The sequence below is a fragment of the Neovison vison genome, chromosome 6 (genome assembly GCF_020171115.1).
Source record: "Neovison vison isolate M4711 chromosome 6, ASM_NN_V1, whole genome shotgun sequence".
Taxonomy (NCBI): domain Eukaryota; kingdom Metazoa; phylum Chordata; class Mammalia; order Carnivora; family Mustelidae; genus Neogale; species Neogale vison.
Window position 1 is genome coordinate 164,524,033 of NC_058096.1, and position 21,772 is coordinate 164,545,804.

Consider the following 21,772-nt stretch of genomic DNA (forward strand, 5'->3'; position numbering starts at 1 on the left):
TGTTTCCTTTGTTGTGCAAAAAATTTTGATCTTGATGAAGTCCCAATAGGTCATTTTTGTCCTTGCTTCCCTTGCCTTTGGTGATGTTTCTAGGAAGAAGTTGCCATGGTTGAGGTCAAAGAGGTCGCTGCCTATGTTCTCCTCAAGGATTTTGATGGATTCCTGTCTCACATTGAGGTTCTTCATCCATTTTGAGTCTATTTCTGTGTGTGGTATAAGTAAATGGTCCAGTGTCATTCTTCTGCATGTGGCTGTCCAATTTTTTTCAACATCATTTGTTGAAAAGACTGTCTGTTTTCCATTGGAATTCTTTCTGGCTTCATCGAAGATTAGTTGACCATAGAGTTGAGGGTCTATATCTGGGATCTGTGTGTCTGTTTTTGTGCCAGTACCAAACTGTCTTGATAATTACAGCTTTGTAATAGAGCTTGAAGTCCAGAATGGTGATGCCACCAATTTTGGTTAACTTTTTCAACATTCCTCTGGCTATTCAGGGTCTTCTCTGGTTCCATATAAATTTTAGGATTATTTGTTCCATTTCTTTGAAAAAAGTTGATGAAAAAAAAAAAAGAAAAAAGTTGATGGTTGGGTTAAATGTGTAGATTCCTTTAGGTAGCATAGACATTTTCACAATATTTGTTCTTCCAGTCCATGAGCATGGAACACTTTTCCATTTCTTTGTGTCTTCCTTAATTTCTTTTAAGAGCACTTTATAGTTTTCTGAGTACAGACTCTTTGCCTCTTTGGTTAGGTTTATTCCTAGGTATCTTATGATTTTGGGTGCACTTGTAAATGGGATTGACTCCTTAATTTCTCTTTTTCTGTCTTGCCATTGGTGTATAGAAATGCAACTGATTTCTGTGCATTGATTTTATATCCTGACACTTTACTGAATTCCTGTATGAGTTCTAGCAGTTTTAGAGTGCGACTTTTGGGTTTTCCACATAAAGTATCATATCATCTGTAAACAGTGAGAGTTTGACTTCTTCTTTGCTGATTTGGATGCCTTTAATTTCTTTTTGTTGTCTGACTGCTGAGGCTAGGACTTCTAGCATTATGTCGAAAAGCAGTGGTGATAGTGGACATCTCTGCCATGTCCCTGACCTTAGGGGAAAAGCACTCAGTTTTTCCCCATAGAGAATGATATTTGCAGTGGGTTTTTCATAGCTGGCTTTGATGATATTGAGGAATGTGCCCACTATCCCTACACTTGGAAGAGTTTTGATCAAGAAAGGATGCTGTACTTTGTCAAATGCTTTTTCAGAATCTATTGAGAGTATCATATGGTTCTTTTCCTTTCTTTTATTAATGTTTTGTATCACATTGATTTGCAGATGTTAAACCAACCTTGTAGCCCAGGAATAAATACCACTTGGTTGTGATGAATAATCCTTTTAATGTACTGTTGGATCCTATTGCTAGTATTTTAGTGAGAATTTTTGCATCTGTGTGCATTGAGGATATTGGTCTATAATTCTCCTTTTTGATGGGGTCTTTGGTTTGGGATCGAGGTAATGCTGGATTCATAAATGAATTTCGAAGTTTTCCTTCTATTTCAATTTTTTGGAATAGTTTCAGGAGAATAGGTATGAATTCTTCTTTAGATGTTTAGTAGTATTCTCCTGGGAAGACGTCTGGCCCGGGGCTTTTGTCTGTTGGAAGATATATGATGACTGCTTCAATCTCCTTACTGGTTATGGGTCTTTTCAGGTTTTCTATTTCTTCCTGGTTCAGTTTTGTTTGTTTATATGTCTCTAGGAATGCATCCATTTCTTCCAGATTGTCAAATTTGCTGGCATATAGTTTCCCATAATATGGTCTTATAATTGTTTGCATTTCTTTGGTGTTGGTTATGATCTCTCCTCTTTCATTAATGATTTTATTTATTTGGGTCCTTTCTCTTTTCTTTTTGATAAGTCTGGCCAGGGGTTTATCAATCTTATTAATTCTTTCAAGGAACCATCTCCTAGTTTCATTGATTTGTCCTACCATTCTTTTGGTTTCTATTTCATTGATTTCTGTTCTGATCTTTATGATATCTCTTCTGCTGGGTTTAGGCTTTCTTTGATGTTCTTTCTTCAGCTCCTTTAGGTGTAGGGTTTGGTTGTGTACTTGAGACCTTTCTTGTTTCTTGAGAAAGGCTTGTATGGCTATATATTTTCCTCTCGGGACTGCCTTTGCCGTGTCCCAAAGATTTTGATGTGTTTTCATTTTCATTTGTTTCCATGAATTTTTTTCAATTCTTCCTTAATTTCCTGGTTGACCTATTCATTCTTTAGTAGGATGCTCTTTAACCTCCATGTATCTGAGTTCTAGCTTCAGAGCATTGTGGTCTGAAAATATGCAGGGAATGGCCCCAACCTTTTGGTACCAGTTGAGACCTGATTTGTGACCCAGGATGGGATCTATTCTGGAGAATGTTCCATGTGCACTAGAGAAGAATTTGTATTCTGTTGCTTTGGGTTGGAATGTTCTGAATATATCTGTGATGTCTATCTGGTCCAGTGTGTCATTTAAGGCCTTTATTTCCTTGTTGGTCTTTTGCTTGGATGATCTGTCCATTTCAGTGAGCGGGGTGTTAAAGTGCCCTACTATTATTGTATTATTGTCAATGTGTTTCTTTGATTTTGTTATTAATTGGTTTATATAGTTGGTCACTCCTATGTTAGGGACATAGATATTTAAAATTGTTAGATCTTGTTGGACAGACCCTTTGAGTATAATATAGTGTCCTTCCTCATCTTTTATAATAGTCTTTGGCTTAAAATCTAATTGATCTGATACAAGGATTGCCACCCCAGCTTTCTTTTGATGTCCATTAGCATGGAAAATTGTTTTCCAGCCCCTCACCTTAAATCAGGGAATGTCTTTGGGTCTAAAATGAGTTCCTTGTAGACAGACACCTTTTTTTTTTTTTTTTTTAAATCCATTCTGATAACCTATATCTTTTGATTGGGGCATTTAGCCCATTTACTAAATTCAGGGTAACTATTGAAAGATATGAATTTAGTGCCATTGTATTGCCTGTAAGGTGACTGTTACTATATATTGTCTCTGTTCCTTTCTGGTCTACTATTTTTAGGCTCTCTCTTTGCTTAGAGGACCCCATTCAATATTTCCTGTAGAGCTGGTTTGGTGTTTGCAAATTCTTTCAGTTTTTGTATGTCATGGAAGCTTTTCATCTCAGCTTCTTTCAATAATTATCTAGCTGGATATAGTATTGTTGGCTGCATATTTTTCTCATTTAGTGCTCTGAATGTATCATATCAGTCCTTTTTGGCCTGTCAGGTCTCTTTGGATAGGTCTGCTGCCAATCTGTCTACCATTGTATATTATAGACCACTTGTCTTGAGCTGCTTTCAGGATTTTCTTTTTGTCACTAAGACTTGTAAGTTTTAGTACTAGGTGACGGCGTGTGGGCCTATTTTTATTGATTTTAAGGGTTCTCTGTGCCTCCTGGATTTTGATGCTTGTTCCCTTTGCCACATTAGGGAAATTCTCTACTATAATTTGCTCCAATATACCTTCTGCCCCTCTCTTTTTTCTTCTTCTTCTGCGATCCCATTTATTCTAATATTGTTTCATCTTATGGTATCACTTATCTCTTGAATTCTCCCCTTATGGTCCAGGAGTTGTTTGTCTGATTTTTGCTCAGCTTTTTTATTCTCAGTCATTTGGTCTTCTGTATCGCTAATTCTCTCTTCTGCCTCATTTATCCTAGCAGTAAGAGCCTCCATTTTTTATTGCATCTCATTAATAGCTTTTTTAATTTCAACTTTGTTAGATTTTAGTTTTTTTCTCCAGAAAGGGATTCTCTAATATCTTCCATGATTTTTTTGAGCCCAGCTAACACATTGATAATCATCATTCTGAATTCTAGTTCTGACATATTACTCATGTCTGTATTGATTAGGTCCCCAGCCATTGGTACTGCCTCTTGTTCTTCTTTTGTGGTGAGTTTTTCCACCTTGTCATTTTATCCATATAAGAATAGATGAATGAGAGAACAAAATAATAAAAGGGTGGCAATGACCCCAGCAAAATACATGCTGACCAATCAGAAGAGACCCAAAATTGGGGGGGGGGGCAAGAAAGGGAGGAAAAAGGAAATATATATATATATATATGTTTGTGTGTGTGTGTGTGTGTGTGTGTGTGTGTGTGTATGATAGACTGGTGAATAGAACAGAGCCACTCACTTGATTTTGGGTGTATTCTGGTCTCTTAGAAAAAACTACCTCCCAAAATTTTAAAGAAAGAAAAACTTATATATATACAAAAATAAGGGTAAACATGATGAAGGGAGGGAATATGACTGCAAAGATGAAAATTAAAAACAATTCTAAAAAAGGAATTGGTAAGAGTAAGTTGGTTAGAAAAAGAAAAAAAAGAGGAGAGAATGTGAACAGGCTGGAGACTAGAACATAGCCTTGTGCTAGATTTAGGGTATATTTTGATCTATTAAAAGAAATTATATCCCAAAATTTTAAAGAGAAAAAAAAACCCTATATGTATACAAAAAATAAGGTTAAATACAATGAAGGGATAAAATATGACTATAACAATGAAAAATTTGAAAGATTTTTTAGGGGCGTCTGGGTGGCTCAGTGGTTTAAAGCCTCTGCCTTTGGCTCAGGTCATGATCCCAGGGTCCTGGGATCAAGCCCCACATCAGGCTGTCTGCTCTGTGGGGAGCCTGCTTCCTCCTCTCTCTCTGCCTGCCTCTCTGCCTGCTTGTGATCTCTGTCAAATAAATAAAATATATTTTTTAAATTTTTTAAGAAAGGTATTGATAAGATAAAATAGTTTAAAAATGTCAAAATAGGAAAGAGGAAAAGTTAAAAAAATAGAATAAGAAAATTTTTTTTTTAATTTAACTTTGGACCTGTACCCCTAGGGCTAATAATACATTATATGTTAATAAAGAATAAAAATTATAAGTAAAAAAAGAAAAATTTTAACTTTGAAAGACTAAAGGATCATGCGGAAAGAGCCATGAAGTCTGTGTTGCATTCCCCTAGTTCTGGAGTTCCACAGTTTTCATTGATCAGTGAGCTTGGTCTTGGCTGGATGTTCTTGCTGATCTTCTGGGGGAGGGGCCTCTTGCAGTGATTCTCAAATGTCTATGCCCAGGGCAGAATTGTACCTCCCTTGCCAGGGTGCAGGCTAAGTCATCTGGTTGGGTTTGCTCTCTGTAGCTTTTGCTCCCTGAATGCTTTCCATACAGTTTTGGAGGATGGGAATGAGGATGGTGGCCTTCCAATCTCTTCCAGTCTCCAATCTCTGGCCTGGAGGAGCTGAGAGCTTGGGTTCCCACTCGTCAATGCGCCCTTATAGAAAAGCAGTCAATTCCTCCTGTCTCCCCGGTCTCAGGCCATGCTCCATGATCAGCCTGCCTTTTTGACCGAGTGTTTCTATCTTAGGTGCATAGCCCTGTTTGGAGTCTCCAAACTCAGCAGATTCCTACAATGTGCTCCCGCACCACTCTGCCACTTGTGGGATCCCTACTCAAAGAGCAGTGGCCTGACTGTGCCTTGGATCACAGTTTAAGGTAACCCCGAGCAGAGAGCTCACTCTTTGGCTCTGTCTCTGTAGTTGGCTTCCCCGCTATGATACCTGGGGGCTCTACCACACTCAGACACCCTCCATCTTTCTGTGACCCCCTGGGTCCTGAGACCACAATGTCTCAGCAAAGGCTCCACCCCCTCCTTAGACTCTGGAACAATGTCCCTCAGTGGAGCTGACTTCTAGAAGTTCTAATTTTGTGCTTCACTGCTCTCTCACTTGCTGGGAGCCGGCCCCTCCCCCCACAGTCTATCTTCCCATATATCTCCTCAGATTCACTTCTCCACACGTCCTACATTCCAGAAAGTGTTCAATTTTCTGTTCCTAGAATTGCTGCTCTTCTCTTCTATCTCCTGTTGAGTTTGTAAGTGTTCGGAATGGTTTGATAACTATCTAGCTGCACTCCTGGGACCTGATGATATTTCAGTCTCCCACTCCTCCGCCATCTTGCTTCTTCCTCTAAAGTCAAACATTTTTAAAGAGGGCAAACATAATGCAGCAGGAGGTCAAGTCTGGCCCCCTGCCTTCCTTGTAGGGACCTAGTTGAAGGCCCAGGACAACAGAGCTCATCATGCAGCTGAGCCCACCTGAACTGACCTGGGTTGGCCAGCAAGGAATGCATCTGATTCCCAGGGAGTTCCAGGTTCACGGAGGCTACTTAGGGAGAGGCCCTAACACAGTCACAACCTCGAATTTTCAAGGCAACTGAAGCCTATGCTGATCATGGTCAACTGGTTTCTATTTCAATCATTTTGATGAAAACATTTCTCAGTAGACCACACATCTCCGTTTTCTTAAAAGTAAGATTAAACTGGACACCAAATCCCTTTGAAAAATATCCAATTCCTTGTCTGCCTGAGATACTAGCAAACAAGTCATTCTGCTCCCTCCACTCCACGGAGGCTGAGCTCCCCAAATGAGCCCCAGGGGGCCCCACTCTGGATGTTTGGTGTCCCTTCTCCCTGGTGGCAGCAGACACAGGCTGACACACTATGGCCCAGGGAAGTAGCCTGCTTACTGACATGGCTGGAGTGGAGCCAAGAGAGGGTCCAAGGCCCTTGTACATGGTTAGCTGCCCCCTGAGCCATGGCCTGAGGCTGGCCATTGAGGCCTGCCTCCCTGCTCTTAAAGGAAGGTGATGAATGGGAAAAGAACTGTCCTGGTCTTAACATTGGACATACCCTCTTTGTTTCTCTGAAGGAAGAGGGAATATTCACACAGATAACAGGCACCAGGGTGTTTTCCATGGAGACTTGTGGACAGACCATGGGAGGTTTTAGAACTGAGCCTGTGGCATACAGCAGAAGCCCGACTTGGATGGCTTTAACAGGTGAGGATGGCAGAGGTTGGAGTGGGACCAACTGGGCTGGCACAGCAGCTTCACACACTGCCAGGAGCCCGGGGACCTCTGTCTTTCCATGAGCATCCTCCATGTGCTTCTGCAGTCATTGTGCTCACAGCAGTGTTGCTATGCTTCTGGGCATCACACCTGAGGTTCTGGCAGGGGAGGGGGTGGTAAGGGCCAAAAACAATTCAGCCTCATCTGTCCACTTTTATTAAAGAAGCAACAGCTTTCCCAGAAGTCCTACTTCCACCTTGTCTCATGGCCAGAACTCGGCCAGTGTTCACTCCTAAGAACAAAGCAGTCCTGAAATCAACTATGGGGTGATGTATATACTATAGCCCAGACAAAACTGGGGCTTCATGAGTAAGGGAAAAGGAGGAAATGGCCGCTAGGGAGGAGACAAACAGCTAGTGTTTAAAGACACAGAGCCCAGCTAGACTGGCCTCCTCTTTGCAGGTATAGAGGGGGAGGGGTGTCAGGTTCTCTGTGGTTCCTTAGACACGCATCCCCCAGTGGCTTTCTAAATTCTCTGTGTAGGGTGGGTCATTTGTCAATGAGCTCCAGCAGCTGGCTGATCTAAGGTTAGGCAATAATGAGAAGGAGGTGCACAGTCAAAGGTGCCCTGCTTTGCACGGTGAGGTCATGGGGGCTTCTCCTGGCCTGGACAGCCAGCAAGTGTGGTGGGACCACCTCAGCCTGACTCCCTGCATGGCCCTGCATGACTACAGGGAAGGGAGCAGGGCCCAACATCAGTAGGTGGGGTGAGAAGGATGGAAGAAGAGGGGCAGGAAATTCATCCCTTCACTTGGCTCCTTTTTTTAACCTGGGTGAGAATAAAGCAGAACCACGGTCACCCCTTGACTGAGATGCAGGTGTTACACTCTGTTATACAGCTTAGAAAACAGAGGTTCAGAGAGGCCAAGGTCCCCAAGGTCCTAGCAGGTAGGCAGGGTTAGGGGAAAGCTAAGCACTGCCAGGCCCCCACATCTACCTATTAATTTAGGATAATTCTTTATTTTATAAAAGAAACACACCCATACGTTGGGATTCCAGAAGGCAAGTTTTGGCCTCTATAATCCTTCTCCAGTAAATAAACAAAATTAAACAGATCAAAGTTTTATCAGAGTCTTGGCATTTCATTTCTAAATCCTGATTAATTACAAAGGAAAGGGGAAGTGTTGTCCCATCACTATGTTGTACACCTGCAACTACTACTTAAACATTGTGCATCAACTATATTTCAATTTTAAAAAAGGAAAGGGGATGGCTCATTGGTTGCTAACGACAGGGAAGCAGTCTCCCAGTTTCCCTGCCCCCTCAACCCTATCTCCTGGGAGGGTGAAGCCATGGTCTGCCCTGGATTAGAGGGAGGAGCTAGAAGTCCCTTCCCCAAAGGGGCTTGTTCTGAAGAAGGCAAAGGGTTTGGTTTGGGTCCCCCAGTGTGACCCAAATAAGGCAAATGTCCTCACTGCCATCAGAGGGTAGTGCTGTCTTTGGGGGTTTTTCTCCCCACTCTCTCCCAACCCCCCATCCCACTGCTACTTTGTTTCCTCCTACTACCTTGGTCTCAGCTCAAGGAGCTAGGTGGTCACATGGGGAAAGCCACTCACACCCAAATGCTGCAGCACCCCAGAGGACGGGGCAGCAGGCAACCAGGAGTTGAGGCAATAGGCAGAAGGGAGCCCTAAAAGTAGGGGAATCCTTTTTAAAAAAGGGGGGTGCCTTCTTCAAAAGGAAGGCCTGGAAAAGCATGACCACATAACTCCCTTTGTCTGGACGCTTTAAATCTGAGCCTGGGCTATGTATGGGTCCAGCCGCTGTAGGGATCAGAGATCTGGAGATGGGGGGGGAGGGGTGCAGGAATACAGCCTCAGGCCCAGCAGGGCTCCTGCAGGACACCTGGTTGCAAACAGGGTTCTGGAGTGGAACGCCCTCTAAAGGGACTGGGCTGCATTTTCTGTTTCTTTTTCTTTTTTTTTTTTTTTTTTTTAAGATTTTATTCATTTATTTCACAGAGAGAGGGAGAGAGAGCACAAGTAGGCAGAGAGGCAGGCAGAAAGAGAGTGGGAAGCAGGTTCCCCGCTGAGAGCCCGACGTTGTTGGGGGGGGAGGGCTGATCCCAGGACCCTGGGTTCATGACCTGAGCTGAAGGCAGAGGCTTAACACACTGAGCCACCCAGGTGTCCCTGGACTGCGTTTTCTTGCACTCTATGCTGTGCCAGCAGTCGGGGGCTCCCCTCCTCTCTCCTTTTTCTCACAAAATACCGCTGTCCCTTTAGGGACCCTGTCTGTCCCCATCCCACCAGCCCATGACCATCCTGCTCGTGACACCTTACATGGCTTCTTTCTTTCCTAATCCTTTATTGCCCTGTCTTCCTCCATGGACCCTCGAATCCAGCGCCTGGCCATGTTCCTTTGGGCCCATGGCTGGAGGCACTAAGGGGCAAAAAGTACATCGCAGACAGCTAGACAGGCCAGCAGATGGAAGGATATCTGCATGCGTGGATGGAAGGTGGACAGGAGGCAGAATGACTGATACAAATCCGGCCAAAGGAAACTCTGGTCCCTTGGTAGGAGGAGAGGCAGGGGTTTTGAAGGGACTTGGTTGATACCCAGTATTTGTGGCATGCACGGCCCCCAAAAGTTCCTGGAGTCTACTCTATGGCGAGCTAGAGGATTGGGCTCTGGACCAGACTTTCATGCCCTCCCAGGGTTCCCAGAGGTCAGGGGCAAACACTCCCATCTCTTCCGGCCTGAGCTGGCTCGTTTGTAAATGGTGGATGGTCCCATACCACGCCCTCCAGGGAGTCGTGAGGCCACATGTGGGTTTGTGTGGGAAACTGCTAACCTGGGAGACAAAGGTGTGCAGTGACAGGTGTGCTGTGGCTGTGGGGTTGGGGACAGGAATCAAGGGGGTGAGGGAAGCAAGGCCGACTCTCGGGCTCCCCTCATGGCCGCAGGGCCTGCTGCAGCATGCACTCGTCTGCCACCTCATGGGGGAGCGTCACCACTAAGCCCTTGTTGTCCTGCATCGTCTGGCAGATGATCTCGTAGGCCTTCCGGTTCCCAGACCAACAGCGCCGAGCCACCTGCGGTGGGGGATGGAGGGGAGAGGGCATCCATTATTGCCAACACCAGTTTCCCAACAGGGTCTTCTGGACACACTGCAGCTGGGCTGCAAATCCTCACCCTCATCCCCTTGGGGGTCTCTCTGTGCTGTGCATGGGGCCAGCAATCTTGGACGTCTACCCCATTCCCACCTCTAGCTCAGGACCCCCTCTCTCTTGGCTGGACTATGTATTTAGCCCCCTCCCTGATCTGAAACTGCCAACCTTCTACCCAGCCTAACCCATGTCCAAGTATCCAGGAACCATCCTCCCTAAGGGAATCCACATCCATCCCAGTTCTGCCCCAGAATCCTTCTCCAGTCTGTTTCCTTCTCTCCACCTCAGGCCTTAGGGCTTCCCTGCCTTTTTTGCTGCCATGCTTGCCGCCCCTCATCCTTCCCCGCACAGCTTCGTGGCCCTCACCACCCCCTCTACTGGTTAGCGCCCCTCCAGAGGCCCCTCCATCCCCACTCTCATGCTACCCCTTCACCTGACTCCAGCTGCTTGGGTCCCTGCACGCTGAGCCCCTCCCCATTCCCCTCATAACCTGCCTGCACACACCCTCCCCATGACCGCCTGGCCACTTGTGCTCACCACCTCTTCTCTTGACCTGTGATGTGGTCATGGGGAGGGAGGACACAACCCCCCCCAGCCCCAGCAGTGCCACACGGGCACGTGCACAGCCAGAGAGGTCAGAGAGTGAGCAGAGCAGTGAGAGAGGCTCGGCCTGACAGAACTGTCCCCAGAGAAGGCCCGGGGAAAGGACTGGATGTGACTTACTCCGTTGGAGACATCCCAGCTGAGCATCATCCTGGCCTTCTGCTCGGCCTCCTGGGTCCCGTCCAGCACGAGGCCAAACCCTCCATTGATCACCTCACCCCTGTAGGAGGCAAAGAGTTTCCCAGGCCATTCTCCAGGCCTGCCCCTGCCTGGAGTGGAAGGAAGTGCACACACATTTGGGGAACCCTTTGGAAGCCTTGGCTCATGGAGGCAGGGTGGCTGCTGCAGCTGCAGCTGGTGGAGCCTGTGTCCTCTCCCCAACCTCAGGGAAGCAGGAATCACGGGGCTGCACATTCCCCACCTGCACCTCCATGCTTTACTCCATGCATCCCACACCCACCCTCAGGACCCTCGACCATGTCACCTCCCCACGTGACCGCCTTCTCTGAGGTTTTTTTTTTTTTTAAAGATTTTATTTATTTATTTATTTGACAGACAGAGATCACAAGTAGGCAGAGAGGCAGACAGAGAGAGAGGAGGAAGCAGGCTTCCCGCCGAGCAGAGAGCCCGATGCGGGACTTGATCCCAGGACCCTGAGATCATGACCTGAGCCAAAGGCAGCGGCCTAACCCACTGAGCCACCCAGGCGCCCCCTTCTCTGAGGTTCTGAGAGCATTCCATATCCCATGCTTCCCTGGGGGCTCTTGGGCTGCTCAATTCAATGGTCATTCTACCTGATTTCTCCTTATGCTCTTCCTTTCCTTTGCCTCCTCTTTCAGCTTGCTTTAGGTGCATTTTGGGGTCCTGATAACTTGATCTGAAGACCAAGTTCCTTTATTTTCCATATCTCTTATTTTCTAACAACCAGATTTCTCTGGGCTCTGTTTGTACTCCCTCCCCTCGCGGACGTGATACGGTCACATGTTCATTCATCTCTGCAGTAGGTGTCGTGGGGATCTTAATGAAGCATGTCAGTGCAGTCTGACTTTCCTCATGTGTGCCATCGACTGTGGGCATCCTCTCCTTCCTGGCATCTCTGGATCTCTATCCTCACCCTTAGCATCATGAACAAGGCCTGGTTGCCCTTCCTGCTGATAGCATCACTATACCCCTCCCACCCCCTTCCATTACGAACATAGGAAATGCCCCACCTCTTGTCGGCACCTGCCAAGGCCTTACTGCCCAACACAAACCCCTGGGAACACAGCATCTGGCCTTTCAGTCCCTGCTCCCAGAGAATTTGCTCTTCCTCCTTCCTGCACCCAAAAGAGGCACCTAGCTTCTCTAGTCTCAGATCCTTCAGGCCCTACCTGCTTCTCTGCCCCATTTGGGCTCTACTGACAATTTCAGCCAGTTCCCACCAAGAAGGTGAGGAGCCCTCTGCCACAGGAGCCAGCTGTGCTCCCCACTCCCGACGTGAGAATCGAGTACCTCTGTGAATGGGCAGCGGCCCCTGCTCTGCCCTCAGCCCATGTCCCAGAGTTGGGTGGCCCTGTGCCTGCCCCCAGGGTCCCATCACATCTCCCACCAGCCTCCAGCTGGATAAAGGTCACCATCAGTCATCACCTATCAGGGACTGATGTTGGGTGACGGAAGGGAAAGCAGATGCGAGCCAGTGCTGCCGAGCAAGGACTTCAGTGTGTCCTTTGACCAGAGAGGGATTTTTGGAGATGAGAACTTCATTTTCTGTTTTGGGAGCCTGTAGGCCAGACTGCTAGAGAGCAAAGCTGCTCGGCAAACCTCAGCAAACCTTGCCCACACATCACACACACTGAGCCCCAGAAGATGAGACCATAAAGGCAGCACTACCATCGCAGAGCACGGGGGGCTGCTTATAGATGGAGTTGGGACAACTAACTGTCCCATTAAGAAAAACAAAAGTAGAGCCCTATGTCACACAAATAAAAACTGGTGCCAGATGTACTAAAGAAAAAAAAAATTCAAAAATAGATAGTAAGTAAAGAAAGTTTAGGAGCATGCATTTTCTTAACTTGGGAAGGAGGAGGAATGTCTTTTAAAGCAATGTTTAAAAAATGAAGGGCCCTTGGTGTGCCTGGGTGGCTTGTCAGTTAAGCATCAGACTCTTAGTACTGGCTCAGGTCATGGTCTTGGGGTTGTGAGACTGTGTCATCCACGCTGATCCGGGAGTCTGCTTGGGATTCTGGAACTCTCTCCTTTCCTTTTCCGTCTCCCATCCACTCTGTCCCTTTCCCCTCTCCCCGCTAACACATATGCTTTCTCTTTCTCTCTCTTTCTAAAATAAACAAAATCTTGGGCGCCTGGGTGGCTCAGTGGATTAAGCCGCTGCTTTCGGCTCAGGTCATGATCTCAGGGTCCTGGGATCGAGTCCCGCATCGGGCTCTCTGCTCAGCGGGGAGCCTGCTTCCCTCTCTCTCTCTCTCTACCTGCTTCTCTGCCTACTTGTGATCTCTATCTGTCAAATAAATAAATAAAATCTTTAAAAAAATAAAATAAAATAAAATAAACAAAATCTTTAAAAAAAAAAAAATGAAGAGCCAGAATAAGAAGTCACTGGATAAAGATAAAACTCCCTTTGAAGAGAGGCCTGCATGGGTGACCCTTCTGGAAAGCCTGGCTGTGGGGGACATGGTTAGCTCACAGTCTACAGCAATAACTCCTTAGAGTCTTTCTCAGGGCAGAGACAGAGCACTAACATGGCGAGGGCCTGCCCATTTCTACCCTAAGTGGGTCCTTTGATGGCCTTCTTGGGCCCAGAATCTGCCCCCAACCACCGCTAGGCGGCAAGGCTGGCGGGTGTGTGTGGAGACTGAGGGCGCCCTCGCTCCTGCTCCCCACTTCCTTTCTCAGGTGGTCTTCCCAGTAAGCCTTTTATACACTCTACCTCCACCTCAGCTTCTGCCTCCTGGAAAACCCAACCAGCACAGACACTATAGATGATGTTTAAACACAAAGGACGTGCACCCAAGACCAGCATCCTATGTCTAAAATAGAACAAGAACAACCAGTCCATAAGAAAAATCTCACAACCCAAAACAAAAACAGGAAGCAAGCAAGTCAAATCAAAACAAGGATTTGTCACCCCTTGCCCACCAGTCTGGCAAATCCCACGCGGTAACACCCAGGGTGCTGAGGTTACGCAAACTAGAACTTTTATACAGGGAAATGTGACCACAGCTACTAAAGTTCAAAACACCCACAGTTTTCACCTCCAATCCCAAACAGTATACACCTGGTAAGGTTAAGGTTTATGGGAGGCATGCCACTCCCCAGCCCTGCTCTGGTCCCCTTACAGGTAGCTCACGGGGTAAGGTTAGCACATGCATTCGGGCCAGGCCTCCTGCAAACGGAGCTCATTTTGAAACCTGGGCAAAGTTATTTCTCCACCTAGGTAGCAGCTATTTCTTACAGGGGACTGTTGTGGTGATCAGGCGAGCTAGCATGTCCGTCTAGAAGGCCTTGTACCTGTTGCACACGATACTAATACTATGAACATTAGCCATTCACTATTTAATCTTCACCACCAGCTTATAAAGCCATTGCTATTACAAGGAGCATTTTGTCAATGAGAAATGAAGTGCAACATGCTTAACTCGTGCAGAAACGTCAACTTCAGAGTCCACGCTGCCGGTTGTGCCACGAAACACTACATCGAAGATGCCCTGCTGTCCTGGAGGTGCAGGCCGAGGAGATTTATGTACACGGAGGTCGAGAACATTGCCAAGTCCTCAGACCGATCCTCGGGCTAGCAGAAGCCACATCACCTGGGATCCAGACGCACAACTGCTTTATAGGCTGGCAGTGATGATTAGTGACTGGCTGGTGGCTACACCCTCCCTCTAAGGATGGGAGACGAGACCTGTGTTAACCCAGCAGACCAACCAGACTAAAACCAGAGACTGACTGCTGACCCCTCCTGCTCTGCAGCCCGTGGTCCAAAGGTCCCTGATCACACACTGGGCTGTGCACACCCTCTCGAAACACCAGCAGACAGCAAGGACCACTGGACAGACAGCATGAGCACAGACTCCAAGCAAGCAACCAGAAAGAGGGGCTCCACGGAGGCAGAGAAAGAGGAAGATGACACACAGCTGAGGCGGCCTGTCCTGGAAACAGAAGTGCTCCCAAACAGGGAGACAGCAGATGATATAAAAACTGAAAGAAGGGGCGCCTGGGTGGCTCTGATGGTGGAGCGGCTGCCTTCGGCTCAGGCCATGATCTCGAGGTCCTGGGATCCAGCCCCAAGTTGGGTTCCCTGCTCAGCGGGGAGCCTGCCTCTCCCTCTCCCGCTGCCCCTCCCCCCTGTTCCTTGCTTGCTCTCGCTCTCTCTCTGCCAAATAAATAAATACCGAAAGCATATTAAGAAATAGCAGAGAAAACTTATAACTCAGAAATGGATTTGTGTAGAACAAAGAAAAAAAATTAGCTGACGAGTGAAAAGTGATTTCCTCCCGGAACAGGAATGGTTGAGGTGCAGATTTTTTCTCCTGCTGATTTTACAGTAAGCCTTGCAGAGGCATCTGACAGATTAGGTTATGCGGGTGTGTGCAGTCCTGTCTGCAGAGCCTAGGGGCAGCCAGAGGGTGGGAGCAACCTGGGAATCAGCAGGGAGCATTCCCTCTCTTGGGAACTCCCCATACAGGGGCTCCTGCCCCAAAGCCCTCATGTCAGGATGCTTTCTTGGGCCAGCTCTGCTCTGATCCCTCTTGCCCCTGTGGCTCAGTTGGCAACAACAGGTGGATCCTGGGAGATGACCGATCTAGATGCGAATCCTGGTTCCACCACCAGCTCTTGGCCTTGGGCATGTTACTCAACCTTATTCTCGTCACCTCCAGCACCAATTCAGCATCTAGTGACAAAACACCAGGTACCCCTCCACCAGGCACTTTCTGTCCTGCTTTTCAACAGCCTTGTGTATCGGAAAGAACACACGCGCCCGTCACATTTTCCATTAATTAGAGCCGCCTGACTGGGCGACGGCTCGGAATTCTGGCCTCGAAGCCAGCGCAGCGGAATGCTCTGGGAAGCTCAGTGCCGAGGGACTTGGCTGCGGAGGGCAAGGCCAAGCTCCCTCTGGCCAGAAAGGGCTCAGAGGTCTGCTCAGAACTGGCCGGCCAGGGAGCTGCCTTCCTCTCTGAAGCCGCAGCGCCCCCTGCTGACCCAGAGAGCCGGGAGTCCAGCTTGGTGCCAGGGCCCAGACTTGCCAGCTGCCTAGGCTGGGAAGAGGGGACAGCTGGGACAGCTGGAGGTCACTAAGTTTCCTCATCTGTGAAAAGCATTTTCTTCTACGATTAGGTGAGAGAGTAGATTCAAAGAGTTTAGCAAATGCTTGCCACACCATCCTTGTATAATAAATATTAGTTAATCATTATTCTTTGTGGATGTGATGTTGTGACTTATAATGAGTTATATATTTGGTCTTCATCCCATTTCTAGCACAGAGCTCCTAAAACTTGGAATTTTGTAAGCTGTAAGAGTGGTTAAAGTCTCTTTTGTTATGTGAATGAGGTGACTTTTGAATTGCATTTAAAGAATGAGGGGGGTTGCTAGTTTCCAGCAGAACCAACCATATCGTTACAGGATTGGAACTTTAAGTCCCACGCCCCAGACTTCCAGTGAAAGGAGAAGGGCTGGAGGTTGAATCTGGGATCAATGATTTAGTCAATCATGCCTAAATAATGAAGCCTTCATTAATACCTAAAAGGACAAGTCTGGAGAGGTCCTAGATTGGGGAACCAGAGCGCTCCCACGTGCCACAGTGCTAGGCCCCAAACTCTGCAAGGACAGAAGTTCCTTTGTTTTGGGAACTCTCTCTCTGTATCTCTTCAGCTGGCTATTCACTTGCACCCGTTGATATCCTCTGTAATAAACTGGTAATCTAGTGAATATACCGGTTTCCTGAGTTTTATGAGCTGCTCAAGCATATTAATAGAACCCAGGGAGGCTACTGTGGGAACCTCAGATTTGTAGCACACTGGTCAGATGCACAGGTGACAATCCAGACTTGTGATCAGCATCTGGGGTGGTGGCATCCTTGTGGGACTGAGCCCTTACCCTGTGGATCTGGTACTGTCTCTGAGCAGTGTCAGGATTGAGTTGAATGGTGGACACCCATTTGGGCATCAAAGAATTGCCTGGTGGTGTGGGAAAACCCCACATGTTAGAACTAGGAGTGCAGAATAATAGCAGACCTCTTCATGAGGAATTGCCACTGTCAGCTGGAATAAGACCCACCTGAAAACCCCAATTTCCTCATGACACAGACTGGAAACAGGCCTGGCAGGGCAGAGCTGTGAGCCAAAGACCCAGGACCCCAGAATCCAGGTCTCCCACCTCCCAGCCCAGCTGCCCAGGATGCACATCAGTGAAGAAGGCTTGGGTTAGGACAGCACTGAGAATTCCTGAGAAAACATCTGGGAAAGCAAAGGGAAAATGGGCAGGATAAGGGTAGGGACGGTTCTTACAGCTTTTGTGTCCAGTGTGACAAGTAAGACCCTGAAAGGTAGAGTGGCTCGGCCATGTCCTGGTATTTCCAGCTCACATGAGGAACACATCACAGCAAAGCCCTTAACAGAGGGAGCTAAGGGGAGGCAGGGCCCAGGACCCTGGAGGGAACTCCTGAGACCTCGACACCAGCCCACACCCACAGCACCCAGTTCTCCAAAAACCTTACCAGCCGACACCCCCGCCATTGTGAAGAGCGACCCAGGTGGCACCGCGAAAGGCGTCTCCTGCGAAGTTCTGCACAGCCATGTCTGTGGAAACAGAGGCCACGGCCCCATTATTCCCTGAATGCCGCGGGCTAGGGGCCAGGCCAGGCTCTGGCCCGGGAGACAGTGGGCTGAGTGGGGCCTGAAGGACAGACTCTAGAAATAGCCACAATGTATGTTTGCAGAGCCACGCAAAGCTGGAGTACTGACAAGTGCCCAAGTATCCACTGTTAGCCTGTACAGTTATGCCCTCCAGCGCTGAAGGCCAGATAAAGTGCTCCAGAAGCAGAAAGAACAAAAGAATTAAAGGGATGGTGGTACTGATTTTAGCCCATAGATGCAGAGAGCCAAGAGAGTCACTCCCACCCTTAAAATGAAACAAAACAACAACAAAAAATAAGCGACTACAAATTAGTGACTGTCCTTGTCCCCATCAGAGAACTGAGGTCCCAGATCAACCAACTCATTACAATCTGGGGAGAGAGAGGCTCTTACACAGAGAATCTGGTCACCTTCCACGTGTGTTTAACAAATTGCTAAAGGACAAGCATGAGCTTGCCTGAAACCTTGAGACCTCTGGGACACAGATATAAGAATGTGTGTGTTTCCTAGCAGGCTTTTCTTCCCAAAACCCAGCTGGGTGTTCCCAGAGAAGATCAGGGAGAATCCTAGGAACACTCTCCTCCTTATACTGGGTTGTGAAATGCAAGAAGCGCAGCCCTAAAACCTGATAAAGGCCGGAAAACGTCCTCTAGGACCTCCGTAGATGTCCCGGCCCAGCCACATCTTGGCTTTAGCTCACCAGATCTGATTCCAGACTTCCAGCCTTCAGAACTGTGAGAGAACACATCTGTGTGGTTTTAAGCCATTAAGTTTGTGGTACCTTGTTACAGTGGCCACAGGTATGAATATAAACTATATTAATATCAGAGAATTTCAGAGCAAGGAATATTATTTGGGACAAAGAGAAACATGACACAATGATAAAGATGTCAGCTCTCCAAGAAGACATCAGACTCTGAAACGAGTGTGCACCTAACAGCATAGGTTTAAAATACTCGGAGCAAAGATGCTGAAGACCCTAAAGGAGAAACAGACAAATCCGCAAACACCAGTGGAGACTTCACCACTCTCTCTATATGGAATTTACAGAATAATTAGGCAGAAAATCAATAAGGATACAGATGACCAGAACAGCTTTATCAACCAACCTGACCTAACTGACATCTGCAGGATCCACCAAATAACACAGAACATATATTATATTCTTCTCAAGTGCACCAGGATAGACCATCTTCTGGCCACCAAACAAACCTTAACAATTTTAAAGGAACAGAACAAATATAAAGTTCTCAGACCATAATGGAATTAAACCTGAAGTCGGTAACAAAGGTATCTGAAAAATCTCCTAAAACTTGGAAATTTTAAAAGGTACTTCTAGTGGTGCCAGGGTGGCTCAGTCAGTGAAGTTTCCCACTCTTGATTTCAGCTCAGGTCATGATCTCAGGATCATGAAATTGAGCCCTGTTTCGAGCTCCACACTGAACATGGAGCCTGCTAAAGTCTCTCTCTCTCTCTCTCTCTCTCTCTCTGTGCCCTTTTCCCTCTGAACTCACACACTCTCTCTCTTTAAAAAAAAATTTAATTAATTAAAGAAGATACTTCAAATAACAATGGATCCAAGAGAAAGTCTTATGGGAAATTAACAAATATCTTGAACTGAATGAAAATAAAAATATTTAAAAATTGGCAGGATGCAGCTAAAGCAGTGTTTAAAAGGAAATTAGAGCGTTAAATACCTCTATTAGGGGAAAAAAGTTTCAATTCAGTAACCTCAGCTTCTGCCTTATGAAGCCAGAGAAAGAAGAGCAAGTCAAACCCAAAGCCAGTAGAAGGAAGGACATACTAAAGATTAGAGCAGAAATCAATTAATTTGGAAGCAAAAAAGCAATAGAAAAAAAATGAATGAAACTAGAAGCTTCTTTTTGTGGGGAAGATCAACAAATTTGATAAATTTCCAGCCAGACTGATCAAGAAGAAAGAAAAAATACACAAATGACCAATATCAAGACTGACAAAGGAGACATGACAACTGACCCCACAGACATTAGACAGATAAATATAGGAATACAACTCTATACCTATACATTTGATAACTTACATGAAATATATCAACTCCTTGAAAAAAGTGATACAGATGGGGTTCCTGAGTGTCTATCTCCTTTCCTTGAGATCCCATCGGTAATGGAAGGAACCCCCAAGTACTGGGAATGAATGAGCTATGCCAGGACTAGAACCCACCAGCCTCTGTGGTGATTAGAATTGTAGTAGGTTTAGAAACAACAGTAACATCAGGTGCAGCAGATAACCTTATTGAATGCCAGCTGCAGGGCACCGACCTAAAGCTGCACACGTATTAATTCACCTCATTCTTCACAACAAACCTCTGAAGTAGGTACTATGGTTATTTCCATCTTACACATAAGGAAATTGAGATTCAGAGACTAGAAGTGTCTTGCTGAGGACCACCTAGCAAGTGACAGGGTCAGGAACACACCTGAGTCTACAGTATCCAACTATCCCATTTTGCCTGACACTATCCCAGTTTAAAACCAGATATCCCAGATCCCAAAAACCCCAGTGTGCTGGGCTGGTCACCCATGCCAAGTCTCTCAGACGCCAGAACCTTTTTTGCATCATTATGACTGACTGAAATGAATCAATTGATTTTTAAACAAAATCAAATCCAACATAAAAACAATTAAAAAAAATTTTTTTTCTTTCTCACCTGCGCAGAAGGCAGAGCCATCATAAATGTTGGAGGTCTCCCTAAAGGGGCTGTCCGTGCCACTCACATCATGGTGGTCTCGGCTCAGGACCACCGGCGCCTGCAGCAGGGAAGGAAATAAGATGTCGGCAGACAGTGTCTACCATAGCTGCCTGGCACACACCAGAAGCCCTCTAGATCGCTCCCCCAAGAAATATACCTTCCTCAACAAGAGGAAGCATAGATGTTTCTGATGGCTTCCTGTAGCTACCAACAGATTCATTCCACAGATTGGGTGCTTTCTATACGTGCAGGCCACCCACGTGTTATGGCCGTATTGGCTCATTGGGTAGTCTCAACCACTCTAACCAGATAGGTATGCCTGTTACCATGCCTGTTTTATAGACAGGAAAACTGAGGTCCAGTGAGGAGAAGAAACTTGCCAATGACATAGAGCTGGGGAATGGACAGGTTGGGATTTAAATCCATACACAGTATACTAGAATCTGGGCTTTCCCCTGAGTCTGCACGCTAAGGAAAGGGGCAGACAGATAGCCCAGGGGTGCCGAGTGGATGCTTCCTTTCTGGGCCTTGGTTTTCTGGATAAGGAAATCACCAAGATCCTTCCTGTGCTGCCGTTCTCTGTGAGGACACAGACTTTTCACATGGTGAAAGCATAGGAGGTTTAATTTTTCAAATGCATGTGTTGGCAATTCTTCCTGTTCCCAAAAGATCTCAGGCTGCTTGGGAGTCTGTGACGTGCTGCCAGGAGGTTGGCAGCTCTGCACCCCAATGACAGAATACAACGTAGCCTGATGGTTGAGTGGGGTCATGGCTAAGGACAGGCCAACCAGGCTCCCTTGTGCCAGGCACAGGGTGGTTCCATTACAAAAAAAGTTCTAACTGGAATAATTAAGTGGTAGAGGTGAAGGTGCTGGGGCAAAGGGGCACATTCCATGCCCACAAGCACGAGGTGGGCTGGCCCAGATACACCTTCCACTTGGCTGTCCTCAGGAGGAGGAAGGCAGCGGAGCCCACAGCTGCAACAAGCAAGCTCTTCCCAGCACCAAACTGGAATCTTGCTTGAGTGTCTCACAAAGGAACCATGGCTAGCCCTATGGTTAGGGCTATGGCCTATGGTTAGGGCTATGGCCTATGGTTAGCCCTATGGCCAGCCCTCCCCAGTTGTCATAGAATTGCATAGGCTCCCTGCGTAAGAGGAGGTATCTTGCTGAAAGGGGAACTCCCCATTGCTCTGAATTAAGAGGTCCTCTTCTCCTTTTCTTGAACAGGCCAATCTTGCTCTTCACGTTTGCTCTGAACTGGCATCCCCCAGAGATTCTAGCACCTTCCGGATATTCAGCTCTCAGTTCTACAGCCATTAACTCAGAAGACCTGTTCTGACCAGGTCTAAAGTCAACACTCATTCCCACCCCTCACCTGCACCCCATCATCCCCACCCCGTCGAAAGCCACCGCTCATTCCCAACTCATCACGCCCTCCCTGCCACTTCTACCCCATTACCCACACCCCCTCACCGCCATTCACTTTCTTCTCATGTCTGTCACCACCTGATGTT

At 46.9% G+C, this 21,772-nt stretch overlaps 1 protein-coding gene across 2 annotated transcripts in view; it reads right to left on the minus strand.

Annotated features, from left to right (window-relative positions):
* Window positions 1–9,027: 9,027 nt before the first annotated feature.
* The window catches only part of UROC1 (urocanate hydratase 1), a 42,016-nt gene continuing 29,271 nt past the window's right edge, over window positions 9,028–21,772 (minus strand). The window contains exons 17-20 of one of the 2 annotated variants that reach the window (XM_044255206.1): window positions 20,215–20,314; window positions 17,390–17,471; window positions 10,798–10,897; window positions 9,028–9,999 (exon numbers count right to left, since the gene is read on the minus strand). In XM_044255206.1, the coding sequence (XP_044111141.1) occupies window positions 9,859–9,999; window positions 10,798–10,897; window positions 17,390–17,471; window positions 20,215–20,314 (423 nt within the window). In that variant the 3' untranslated portion in view covers window positions 9,028–9,858. Of the gene's footprint in view, window positions 10,000–10,797; window positions 10,898–17,389; window positions 17,472–20,214; window positions 20,315–21,772 lie in introns of those variants that run through there. The other variant, XM_044255207.1, reaches the window with a different exon arrangement.